This window comes from Macrosteles quadrilineatus, unplaced genomic scaffold (assembly GCF_028750875.1).
Source record: "Macrosteles quadrilineatus isolate MER2022 unplaced genomic scaffold, UCM_ALF_1.0 Scaffold_1__1_contigs__length_201487025, whole genome shotgun sequence".
In the NCBI taxonomy this organism is placed as follows: domain Eukaryota; kingdom Metazoa; phylum Arthropoda; class Insecta; order Hemiptera; family Cicadellidae; genus Macrosteles; species Macrosteles quadrilineatus.
In genome coordinates, this window is record NW_026542594.1 from 96917594 (window position 1) to 96930910 (window position 13317).

At 34.0% G+C, this 13317-nt stretch overlaps 1 protein-coding gene across 2 annotated transcripts in view; it reads right to left on the reverse strand.

The window, feature by feature from the left end:
• The window catches only part of LOC128992339 (C-factor-like), a 76527-nt gene that overhangs the window by 28670 nt on the left and 34540 nt on the right, over nucleotides 1–13317 (reverse strand). For both annotated transcript variants that reach the window (XM_054415995.1, XM_054415914.1), the window contains exons 3-4: nucleotides 6464–6515; nucleotides 3623–3816 (exon numbers count right to left, since the gene is read on the reverse strand). In XM_054415995.1, coding sequence (XP_054271970.1) covers nucleotides 3623–3816; nucleotides 6464–6515 — 246 coding nt within the window. The remainder of the gene's footprint in view (nucleotides 1–3622; nucleotides 3817–6463; nucleotides 6516–13317) is intronic.

Genomic DNA, 13317 nt, shown 5'->3' on the forward strand with positions numbered 1-13317 from the left:
ATACACTACACAGCAGAACAACATTAGAAGAGATAAAAGAGGAAAGCACCAGATATATCACATTTAGCTACACGGGGACTACAACACAAAGGACTGCTAACAGATTCAAGAAATACGGAGTTTCAATAGCCTACAGGACTCAGAACACCATGAGTAAAATACTGCATCCAAAAATAGAAGATTGTAACAAATTTGACACTTCGGGCATCTATAAAATCAATTGTAACGATTGTGATAGCTTCTACATTGGACAGACTGTGAACTTCGTAAACCGCTTCAAAAACCACATATCTGCGTGGAGGAACAACAAACCGGAAAGATCAAATGTCGCACAACACCTGTTACAAAATGGGCACTCACTAGGAAAAATGGAGGATAGTCTAGATATTTTAAAGAATTGTAAGAAAGGATATGTAATGAATGCTTGGGAAGAATTGTATATTTATAAGGAAAAATGTAAAGATAGAAATAAGTTGATTAATGAACAAATACATTTTGATTCCAGTTGTACTTATAAAAATGTATTGGCCGGTGCTTCCGGTAGCCAATAGGGTATAAGTAGGGACGCCATTCAAGATTCTTGTCATTCGCCTATTGGGTCTGATGATGATTGGAGTGTCCAATCGAAATCGATCACCACTTACCATCGTTTTTGTATATTTACCGTCTTGTGAGTAATAGTATAAGCGTAAATATATGTTTTAAGTGTTATAAGACGTTTCTTTTATTTACTTTCCGTAAATTTAATAACACGTACAATGCTGATCAAGAAGTTATTTAGTTGTTGAATCATCCAGAACATAGTAATTTTTAATGGGTTTTAATAAATAAAAAAAAAAAAATTGTTTTTTACTTACATGAGTATTTTTACAAGTTGAGTAGGCCTAAACAATCTTCAAAGAATCTAATGAACAATCTTAAGCCGTCTTTGAAAATTTGAACACACTGGTAGTAGTGTTGTCTGTCGAGTTACCGGGGGTTGAGTTAGTGAGGTTTTACTGTATATATATATATATATATAGTTTTTGTATATAGAATATATTTTATTATTATTGGTATTTATTTGAAAAACCACAAAAAACTTACAACATTTTATGAACAAAAGCTTGCTGCAAAAGCCAGGAAAATTTGGCTTGTCTGCAGCTCATAGAGATAAACTTGTTCTAGATAACAATGTACTTTGTCCCTTGGTCAGTCCATCTCCATATTACACTCTGGTTGTCCTTGTTTCTTGTCAAGATCTGCTATTATATTGTTGTTTTGACTTATTCTCTACCTTTCTATATAAGACTAGCTTGCTTGAAAAACAACTTTAAACAATTATCTTAAATAAATAAAATATATAACAATAAATAACATGCAATAAATACTTCTCAACTTTAACAATAATATAATTAAATAATTTTTATAGCAATACAACAATACATAACTAAATAAATAATAAATAATTAAATAATTTATAATAACAACAATATTAAACCAGTTTTAATAGATTCCTTAAGATGACAATACTAAAATAAATAACGTGCATTAAATGATTTTAACTTTAACAATAATATAATAAGTAAGTAGTTTAAAAGGATTCATTGAGATAACAATGCTTAAGCCTAGATTTAAAGACTCTAAAACTAGTTATATTTTCTATTTCAGTTGGCAATCTATTAAAAAACGTTGGAACTCTTTTTGAAAATTTGTTTGTGGTCTTAGGAACAATATAAAACTGTTTACGTGAATTGTATCTATGGTCATTTTTAGTGAATTTCCCATATAGGGAATAAGCTATTACCGTAGTACTCACGGTAAGACCTGGACCCGGGACCAATTTTTTTTTTTGTTTTGAGGTCCCTAGAGGCCAAAAACACCATCCGTTCAGATTCATATATATATGTGTCTGTTAGCGCGATAACTCAAGCAAAAATGATCCGATTTTGATGAAATTTGGTACAAACGTGTAAACCTACGTTTATTCAAACGAGTTCGCGAACCAGCATGATCGGACCATGGGAACGGGGGTTTATGGGGGCTTTTATGGGGTAAAAATGGGGTTTTCCCATTTTTGACCCGAAAAACATAAAATTTTGCAATTTCTTTTGAAACTATTTTGTAGAGCTTAAAAAAACAAATAATTTAGTATATTGAAGCATTATAATGCGCCTAATGGTTACGGAGAAAATTCCAAAAAATTGTAAATTTAAAATTCCCATGTTATTCTTATGGAGAATAAGTAAACTGTTGTAGTTTGCTTGTTTATAAACATACTAGCAGTTACCCGGCGCGCGTTGCTGCGCTTAACAACTATTATTGTAAATGGTAATTTGTTCTTTACGATGAATAATAAAAGTGTGTACGAAAAATAAAAATAGAATATTTTACTTAATTGCCAGTGAATAGGGCCTAAACAATTTTTTTTTGTTTTTTCTATAAGTTTTTAGACGTACCTACCACCACGTGAGCACGCAACATACAGCTGTCCGTGTGAAAAGCATGCATTTTCAAAATTTAAACCGACGATAGTCAGGGTTTGCCCTAGTGCCTTATAATGGTGATTGGGAAAGAAAGACAAAAAAAGGAAATTGTAGTTGCTTCAATTCAGAGGGTAATTTGGATGAAGTCATCAGTATTCTTGGGATTAAGACTATTTCTCCTTTTAAGTGGATTTAAGTTTCGCATTAGTATTAATGGAGTTCCTTCTTTTAATGCCAGTAATGGCATTTGAATACCTGAGATAGCACGCACGATTATTATTCACTTAATAATTTATGTTAGATTGTGTGGGTATAGAACAAAAGATAAAAATATTAAGGCATTACCATCCCTTTTATTGTTTATAATACTTTAATCAAGGTTTTTATGTTTACATATTCAACATTGGAGAATTTAAACGTTGTTGAGTGCACAGGTGTGCTGCGATTGGGGTTTAATATATTTGGACTTATTCAAAAGTAAAATAGTTTTCTGTGCTGCACTCTGTAGAAACACTGTGGCACTATTTCAAATCATGACTAATACAGAACGTTGTGATTAAAAAAGTCTGACATTGTCCCACTTAAAACCCTCTGGGGCGGAGCCCTTTTGACGGATCTGCACCAAACTTCACAAAAACCATCCTTGAAAGATGCTTAATAATTCCTGAAAGTTTCATTACAATCTGTCGAGCGGTTTCGGAGTCCATAACGTTCAAACATATATATATATATATATATATATATATATATATACATACAAACTTCCTCTTTTATAGATATAGATTTTGCCCAAATTTGGAAAATGTTTTTATTTCTTACTAACTAATAACATTTTACATAAAAAACACTTTTACCCTCCCTGTTGCAGCAAACCTAAGTATGTTTTAAACTGATTCTATTTAAATAGGGAATAAATGTGATATTTTTAAGGAGACATTTTAGTGTAAAGCCATTCAGGGAAATGGAAATTCGCTTAGTCTGCAGGTTTGCTGCGGCGGGGGTATTTTACTTTAAATTCATTTGAGAAATAGTAATCTAGTAAAATTATATACTCAAATAATACATCATATGACCTTAAAATCATAACATCATACCAAATTGAAATGGAATGTACCAAGGAAGGCTACATACTTATTACCTAGTTTTAAAAATCTCACCTTGGTAAGTATGATGGGAGCAACCGTGTTGGAAGTGAATTGTGTGGTGAGAGATTCCACAGTAACAGAATCCAACTTAGCATCTTTGTCTAGAAGAATACCTGCGTTGTTGAACAACACATTGAGACCCTTCTCTCCTACAATTCCACTCACACTCTTGACAAAGTCCTTGAACAAATCAAATTTGGTCACATCTGCAAAGAAAAATCACATAGCCAAAAGAAATTATTTCGCAAGAAAATTTAAGCATTTACACATCCTTGGTGTCTTTGAATTTGCTTCACCTTCTAGCTTACTTGGGACCACGATGCTGGCCAAAAATGGAATCGGCAGGAAAATGAATGACCCTTCCTTATTTATTGTTATTATTATACTAAATGTAACTTTGATAATAAACAAATGCTGTCACAGAATCATCAAATGACAATTTGTTATTGCCCTTTTTAAACAATTAACTCAATTAACTACATGAGCTTTCAAACATGAATCTATTACCTTGAAAGAATTATTTTTATTAATTATGTAAACATGAACATAAGGAACATGATGATGCATAGAAAGAAATATTTGAGAATGTTAGTAGACAGTTGAAAATTAATTTCCATTTCAGAATATCAGACAGCCAGATGATGAATCTTAATAAAAGTCCATTTAAACATCTTCATTCAAGATTCAAAATAACTTTATTCATTTTTTATACATGCGTACATAGAATGTACATTCCTTTCTCCTTTAGATGCATTTCCAGCCAAAAAAAAATTCTTTGGTAGGAAAATGTAAAAACATTGGCATATTCTATGGGGGGTCACTGGGGGGTATGGAATATGCAAAGGGAGGGCCAGGGGAAATTTGAAAATGATGTGCTTAAAAATTAAATTGACCTAGCTTAATGTGTACAAGCTTCCCAGTTTATTTCAAGGTTAAAGAAATGTTCAAAAAATAAACATGCGATGTGAAGTTTTTGCATTATTGAGACTTGTGGAATTTTATTAACTGTTGGTATGGTTGGCGTTGGTTTTAACAACGAAGGAATACCACAAAAATACAACACATTGACTTTTGTACATTCAGTTTCAAATAAAGAAAATCAATGAATTTATGTTTTTGTAATGGATTCTCGTATCAAGGTTCTAACTATTCCTCAAGCATTATTGAATTGTGAAAATACCCTTTCAACTGGTGCCGATGTGCATTGCAAACAGAAAATGTATTCCTAAATCAGACCAAGATTTGGAACCAGAACTTATTTTATCGAATAAATGTTTGATAGCTTGCACCCAACACGACTGCATTTTATCTGCCCAGTAAGCAGCAGTTAGTTAACCTACACAAAGTACACTATCCAACTAACGTTGCCGGTCGCCGTTACTCACGGCCACCATTTCACTATTGCCACTAGGGATGAGCGATAAATCACAGACTGTGATTTTGTCACCGATATTTTTAAGTCGCAGTCACAGTCTGTGACACGATATCAAAAGTAGCAGCTACCGGAGTCACAGTCTCTGTTCACCATTTGCAGTCGCAGTCGCAGCTTTTTAGTTCAAAATATCGACTGTAGAAGCGCGAGCAGCGCTGTGACTGAGCGAGTCACAGTCTCTGTTCCCCAGTCGCAGTCGCAGTCACAGGCTTTTAGTTCAAAATATCGACTGTAGGAGCGCTGTGACTGGGCTGTATCCGCCGTCCTTGTAAGTGCTGCTCTCTGTATCCTTCGGATTTTGAGCGAACTACTGTACTTTGAGCGGGCTTTGCACCCTATCGCTGTTCGCTTTGTTTTGTTTACATTAGTTTCAGTTTCTGCGTTATTGAGATGAACTCATCAGATTAATTATTATACAGTGATATCGTCAACAGCGCGAGATCACAGTAGCAGTCATTCGGGGTTTGGAGCAGTCACAGTCGCAGTCACAAGTAGCTGGTTAGCCGTTCGAGTGATGCACGCCGACGCCAAGCCAATGGCATCGTCACAGTTTCGTAGTTTTGAGTATCACCGCACGGAGCGCCACCGTAGCATATATCGCTGTGACTAGTCACCGATATTTTTAACCGATATTTCTTTGTCACAGTCACAGTTCCGAGTGATATTTTAAAGTCACTGATATTCTCATCCCTAATTGCCACTATTTCAATATTGAAAGTTTTAAAATTGGCTACTGTAATTAAAAATTCCTAATGCTTGGGTTAAAATGACTCAGCTATATATTACTCAACTACCTCTGAAGCTTTGACTATTGATACAAGATCTTTATTATTTATATTATTATCTGGTTACTCTTCTGTCCAATAGTCAATGCTTTCAAGTGTTCAATCACTCAAACACTCGAACGATCCCGAGTTTTAGGTCTGAGTTTGTATTCATTCCCTACCGTTCACCACAAGTGTAGCCTATAGACTACAATGAATTTGGTTGAATGTTTTGAAGTAAAAATTATTGAGTTTCCCTTTAATATATAATAGTTTATCTGTAAAAAAAAGATTTTGGATGGGTCACGATCCCTTTGACCCCCCCCCCCTGGGACCACCCTTGAGTGGTTTTAGTGTGTGGTAGATTCCATTCACTCCTGTGGTTTCCTATTGGATTGGACGTTATTTAACAATCAGCCATCTAAATTCGGTGTGTGTGCGCAACTACCTATACTAATTAAAAATGTTTTTAAATTCCTGTATTAAATATCTTATTGTTTAATTTTACTGGAGCTGAGATGCATTAAACAAAATTAATCTTAATCTATATTAAGAAGAATGTAATAAAGTTAAAATTATGAATTTATTGAAATTATTAACTTTTAAGGTTTACAATTGTAGGTCTACTGTAGTTTATGTTGTTTTCATTACTCTTACCAAGTGGTAAAATATGCAGAGTTTTGTCTTGAGAAGCCAGTTCTTGTAGTTCCTGAAAATGACAAATCACATATATTAAGGTAAATATTTAGGCAAATATATATATATATATATATTTCCTAGGACGCTAGGCACGAGCCCGGGATTGTTTTTCACATTACTTCAGGCTAGACCTAGGGGTTGCGGCATTATCACGTAAATAAAATCCATTGGTGACTTAGCGGGATTTTAACCCGGGACCTCAGGGACTGAAGTTCCGCGCTTTAACCACTACACCAGCTCGCTCCCCCAAATCACTTCTCGGCCTGTTGGTTTAGATTAAAGTGAGACAAGAATATGGATATAAGATTCAAGTGTCTGAAATATAAGATAAGTTAAGCCTACATCCCAGCCAGCCCCAAAGAAGGTTTTAAACTTTATGCAACAGACTTGGAAAAATACAAACATTTTGTGCGGGCTTACACGGTCCAAGTTGCGTGTAAATGAACCGCGTGTGTGATGGTTTTAATGAATATTTGGAGATAAATAAGTTTTCAAATGCTTGTATCCGTTCAAATACGCCTACTGTTATTACAATGAATCGCTTAGTAAATAGGTTGTTTTATGAGTTCTTACTCACGATCGATGCACCGAGTATTGACGTCACAGCTTTTGTTTATGTAATGCATGACATTTTGTAGCGTTACTGTTTGCAGAACGTATAATTTTTATGCAGAAAATAAAAGTTGTAGATTTTCTACAGAAATATTTTCTGCAAAAAAAAAACAATTTTATTATTTGTTTTATACAGGTTAAGTGCAAGAAAGAGCCATGTGGCCGTGAAAATAAGTAATTTTTCAATAAATTTTTTTTTAGACAGGCTGGGCTTTCTGCAGCCCTTGCCGTCTTTCTGGGACAATGTAGCACCATCACCTGTGGTTCTGCTTTGGGATCCCAGTAACAAGAAATTAGCATATTACATTTTGACTGTGTGAACCCAACCATCCTCTTTAATAAGCAGGAAAATTATGGAATTAGAGGCTCCGCGCTTCAGTTAATCCTACAAGATTCAAGATTCAAATCTATTATATTATTAAAGTGGTACAATCAAATTTTATGTAAACGGTTAAGGCAATTTACCAAATAAAGATATAGGCATACAGCATATCAAAATGAAGCTCAGCGTGTGTAGATTTGCCGAAAAGTATTGATATGGACGAACTCCCTAAGGGCTCTGCCCCACAGGCTGATTTCCAAAGGGCTACGCCTTGCATGTTTTGGAAGTTGCCATTCGATTAATTTAGTGAACAACAGCTGGCCAATTACATTTGACAATATAGTTTGTTTGTTTACATTTTTATTTACTTATTTTATTTACTTTTATGTTCTTAAAAGAGGTGCGGTGAATGGAAAGTGAAGCTGTTTGAAACAAGTGAGAGATTAAGGATGATCGAAACACGATGAATATGAGATTAACAAACCATGTATGTTGTTCGTTCCAAGAGTTTTTCACCGATCTTTAACAGGTTGCCATTTCATTGAAAAGTATTTAAGTATTAAAGACGTCGTGGAAGAGAGCGGCGAGTTCAGGTACAACCGCACCCACCTCGGCCACCTCAGGACGTAAGGTATGAAGGTTTCACTGCTTTTAACATCCTTTTAGATGACAATTTCTCGAGCTTAGGAACTTTAAATGAAATATAAAATCAAAGTTGATTAAATTAATTTAATTGTGTCTTCTGTACACCCGTGAATTCGCGGGTAGAACCTCTTGTATCTTACTAATATTATAAATGTGAAAGTTTGTGTGTTTGTTTGATTTTTTGAAGTTCAATCACGCATTAACTACTGGACGGATTTGGCTGAAATTTGGCATAATGATAGCTCACATTCCTGATTAACATATAAGCATATTCTTATCTCAAAAATCCATTCGGGCTCTGCCCCAGTGGCTCTTTAGTTCCCCATGTTAACCTTATGAGTATTCATATTTAAAGGGAATTTAAGAATTTAGTCAGCTGTTTCAACTAAAAAGTTGGTTCTATGATATGCAAAAGCATTAAAAGATATAAAATTTACCAACAGGGTCCACCACTATAATTTTTTTTTCATTTATGATAACAGCTAATTTAAACTAATCAGTACCAAAAATCTGTGATACACAATGAGGACTGTCTAAGTCGGATTGTTTACAGTAGCTTATGGATTTAATTTCATGAATAATTTGTGATATTTTGCGAAACTTTAATCATTTATTTTTCTCTGTTGTTTAGGTGAACATTATGGCTATGTTAGATGTATAGTACTATAGTATACCGTCAATTTAAAGAAGCAACTTTTATCAAACTGTGTCCTCCCCCATTGCAAATGCAAAGCTTGAGTATAATGCCAATCACATACGAAAGACGGGTTCTCTGCTAGTCTTTATGTAAATAAACGGAATGGGAAACGCTGCACCAGCTGATCGTAGTCGTAGTATCTTTAAGTGTTGCCTACTTATTTTCAAGCTTACACATATTACGTGCCTAATAAAAGCTCACTGGGTTCAGTGGCGTAACTAGTCTCACTGCGCCCCAATGCAAGTATTCCCCGTGCACCCCTATTCATAGACTTATTCTCCCCCCCCCCCATAACCTCCAACAAAACTAACAACGTCATTTCTCCATACTTCCTGGATACTATTTCACTACACAAGACATTGTACAAGCTCTATTCAATTAGAGAAAGGTTAAAAAAGTTAATATTCAAAAACTAATTGAAAGTAAAATTAAGTTTTTAAGCTTTTCCAAACACCATTAACATAACTGATGAAGAATCACATTACATACTTACAATTTATTATTGTACTTTTAGGATGATAAAATATAAGCTACTTCTTGCTTTACTTAACATTTTATATTTATTCAGTGCCCCATTAGGTAGGCAAACATTAGGTAGGCTATACATGATATCGCATATAACAGTAGGTATATACAGGGTGACAAAAAAGTCTGGAAACGGTTTAATATCTTTTTAACTAAATCCGTTAGAAAATTCAAACCTTTCACATCAACTTACATGTATGAAAACTACTTTTTCCAAGCATTGTAATTTTTTTACCTCTACCAGGGGACGACCCATGAGGAGTAGGTACATAATCTTTAATGTAAGCATAGGTTGATATGCACACCATTTTAAAGGGTTAGTCAAATGGAGTTCATTGCCGGAAACCGCGTCCAAAAAGGTTCATCCGTTACAAAATGGGAGCTGTCCAAAGTTCTTGTGAAATATACCTGAATAGGCCTTAGTATGGGCAAATACTCGTATTAAACATTAGCTTGAGAGCTTAAACTGTATTTTAAAGTCAACTAGCTCATAGACTAATAGTATTCAATCATCAAAACAAATTTAACCGGGTTTCAGATTTCCCTGCGAATGTTGATTATGAGTATTTACCAATACTAAGGTCTCTGCAGGTATATTCCGCAAGATCTTTGAACTGCCGCCATTTTGTAACGGATGAACCTTTTTTGACGCGGTTTCCGGTAATGAACTCCACATAATCAGACCTTTAAAATGATGTGCATATCAACCTATGCTTACGTTAAAGATTATGTACCTACTCCTCGTGGGCCTTCCCTGGTGAAGGTCAAATAATGGCAATGATTGCAAAAAGTAGTTTTCATACATATAAGTTGATGTGAAAGGTTTGAATTTTCTAACAAATTTAGTTAAAAAGATATTAAACCGTTTCCAGACTTTTTTGTCACCCTGTATAACAGTAGGTATATAACATATTTGTATAATGTTCATGTTACATTTCTCAAAATTTGATTAATTTTACTGGATGATGCATTCTTAACAGTCAAAGAGCTGCCTACAGCTCATAGTGACAACACTGTACATCCAACTATTAATTCATTAAACACTGTTAATTCATATTCCCTGACAAAGCCCCTACGGCTCTTTCTTTAAAGGAACCATCTTGCTAACTTTTCTACATCTAAAGACCAAGCTCTTTCATATTCAGTACTAATTAAACTAAGATCAAGGTTACTAAAATAATACTGAAAGACTGTCTATCTTTCTAGCTAACAACGATAAATAAACAAGAGCAGTCTATTCTTGTGATAAGAACGCGATTTGTGCAGATGTGACCTGTCGCGCCAAGGAGTTAACGACAATAGTAAACAAAAGTCGCCAACATTCTGTTGTGACTGTAACAGAATCCCACGAATATTTTTTTCATTTATTTTCGGTAAGCTACAGGGAGATATTTTTTGCAAAAAATTTTCCAGAATAACAGTTTTTTGCGCCCCCTGAAGGCCTGCGCCCCAATGCACCACATTGGTTGCATTGGCGTTAGTTACGCCACTGACTGGGTTATGTTGTTTGTTTGGAATACTGGAGTGCGGTAAAAAACAAATTGGTGCGGCAAATGTAAGTGACTGTACCAATTAGCTACTTGGCATGCTATAATCAGTGCAAGGAAGCCAACTTTGTCAGGTAACTGTAGGAAAAATCATTTGTAAACATAAGTTTTAATAAAAACAAAGCTGAAGTGTTTGAACTGATATGCTTTCATTATCCAAATTTCCTTGTATTTGGTTCTGGGCTAAAACTTGTGTAACTTAATTATTTTGTCAGCCATTCGAGTCTCAATTCCTTAAATTTGAGCATTCTCCTGTAATTCTACTCTTACCATATGTTTAACAAATTTAAATAAAAATACACAAATTTGCAAATTAATTGCACAGTAAAATCATCATCATCATCATCTATCTATATATTAATTACGTAAGCCGATTCTTTGCGTCAAAATTGTGAGCGACTGGGAAGTCGTAGAACGACGGGAGAGGTCTCAAATTAAAGGTCTCGATCCTGTGACGGCAGGAAAAATAGTGAAAATCCCTCAATTTTAACACAAAATTAGATAAAACGTAAAATGTTCTCCATAAGAATAGCAATAGAAGCCATTTAGTGCTGATTTTTGTTTACTTCAATATAGCTGATCGTGATTTATCATTAAGCCAGTAGGCAATATTACATTTGGATTACTCATTTGCCAGTCAAACCTGCAATGTAATGTATACTATATAAAATCAGGGATAACGTTACCTATCATAATTAAGACTTCTTAGTTACGTCTTAGAAAGCTGAAATCAATTTATTTATTTATTTTGCTGATTGTTGTACAATTTTCAAACTTGTGTATTTTTAAGTAAATTAGTTAAGCGTATGATAGTAGTAGAATCATAGGAGATGGCTCAAACCAAAGGAATTGAACTTAGAATGGCTGAATAATAATGACATTTTCGTCTAATTTTAAGGTTATTGCTGTGTTGAAAGAATGTTTAACATGAAATAACCACATTGAATAAATAATAAACGATTTAAGATTAAATGGAAAACTTATACTTTGTTTTGATTTCAAAACATATGTTAAAGATTTATTCTACACCTTTTATGTAAATTTACTAACATTTATATTTGAGACTTATTGTAGTGTTTAATTAATATTTTGTATAAAGTGGAATAACCTCAACGGCCACTATAAGAGAACAATTAGTGAATAAAGATGAAATAGGTTCGTACAGATATTTGTTCATTAAGTAAGTACAATGACAAGTTCCAATGAGCGGAAAAATAATTTTGTTTGTAGGAGATTTTAACCTTTTTTCCCTCCAAGCAAAGCATGTTCCAATAATATAGCCTAAGCCTAGCATGCATGGTAGTAAAGGGTAAACATCCATATCTAACAGTAAAACCTAGAGGTAGTTTCCGTTTCTTAAAACTAACCAAAAATATTCATGTCGAAGATGCTGATGAAAAGTAGTTTCGTGATTGGTTTCGATAACTGTGTAATGGAACCGGTCGCAAAATAGTTAGTAATCAGGCATTGATTAGGCCCTTTTTTGATAGAATATGTAAAGTCAACCACACATTTAGGAGGAATATTACAACATTAACTTACACTAGGCTAATTATAGTTTTTTTAAATGTTGACCAGTAACAAATTTAGGGTTAAGTTTGGTCAATGGGATGCCTCTACTTTATACTAATTTTGTTAAACCTTATTTACAAAAGGAACATAAACTTAGAAATAATAACTGGGTCGGGGTGTTAATTTAGCGGTTGAAAATAATGTCAACAAAAGCAAACAATGACAAACAACAAACTGTTTTTTACACAAAAGATATGATGCACTGGGATATCTATCCAGAAACATAGATAATTTGATTCTGAGTTTGTTAAAATATTAAAACAATTTGTTTTACATTTGAGCTTTTTAGGGACTTATGTCCCTACAGGCCACTAGTCTATATATTAATTACGTAAGCCGATTCTTTGCGTCAAAATTGTGGGTGACTGGGAAGTCGTAGAACGACAGGAGAGGGCTCAAATTAAAGGTCTTGATACTGTGACCGCGGGAAAAATAGTGAAATCCCCAAATTGTAATACAAAACTAGATATAACGTAAAATGTTTTCCATAAGTATAGCATTAGAAGCATTTGCAGTTGATTTTTGTTTACTTCAATACAGCTGATCAAGATTTAACATCAAGCCAGTAAGCAACATTACATTTGGATTAAACTCATTTGCCTGTCAATTCTGCATTGTACTGTATACTATATAAAACCAGGGATACCGTTACCTATAATTGAGATTTTTCGTTATGTCTTAGAATGTTGAAATCAATTTGTTACTGTGCAATTTGCAAATTGGTGTATTTTAATGTAAATTAGCCAAGCGCATGATAAGTACTGTAGTAGAATCATGGGAGATGGCTAAAATCAAAGGCATTGGACTTTGAATGGCTGAAAAAAATAATGAAGTTTAATCATTTTAACAGAATTTTATTTTTTAAATAATTTGTATTTATGATTGAAAGACT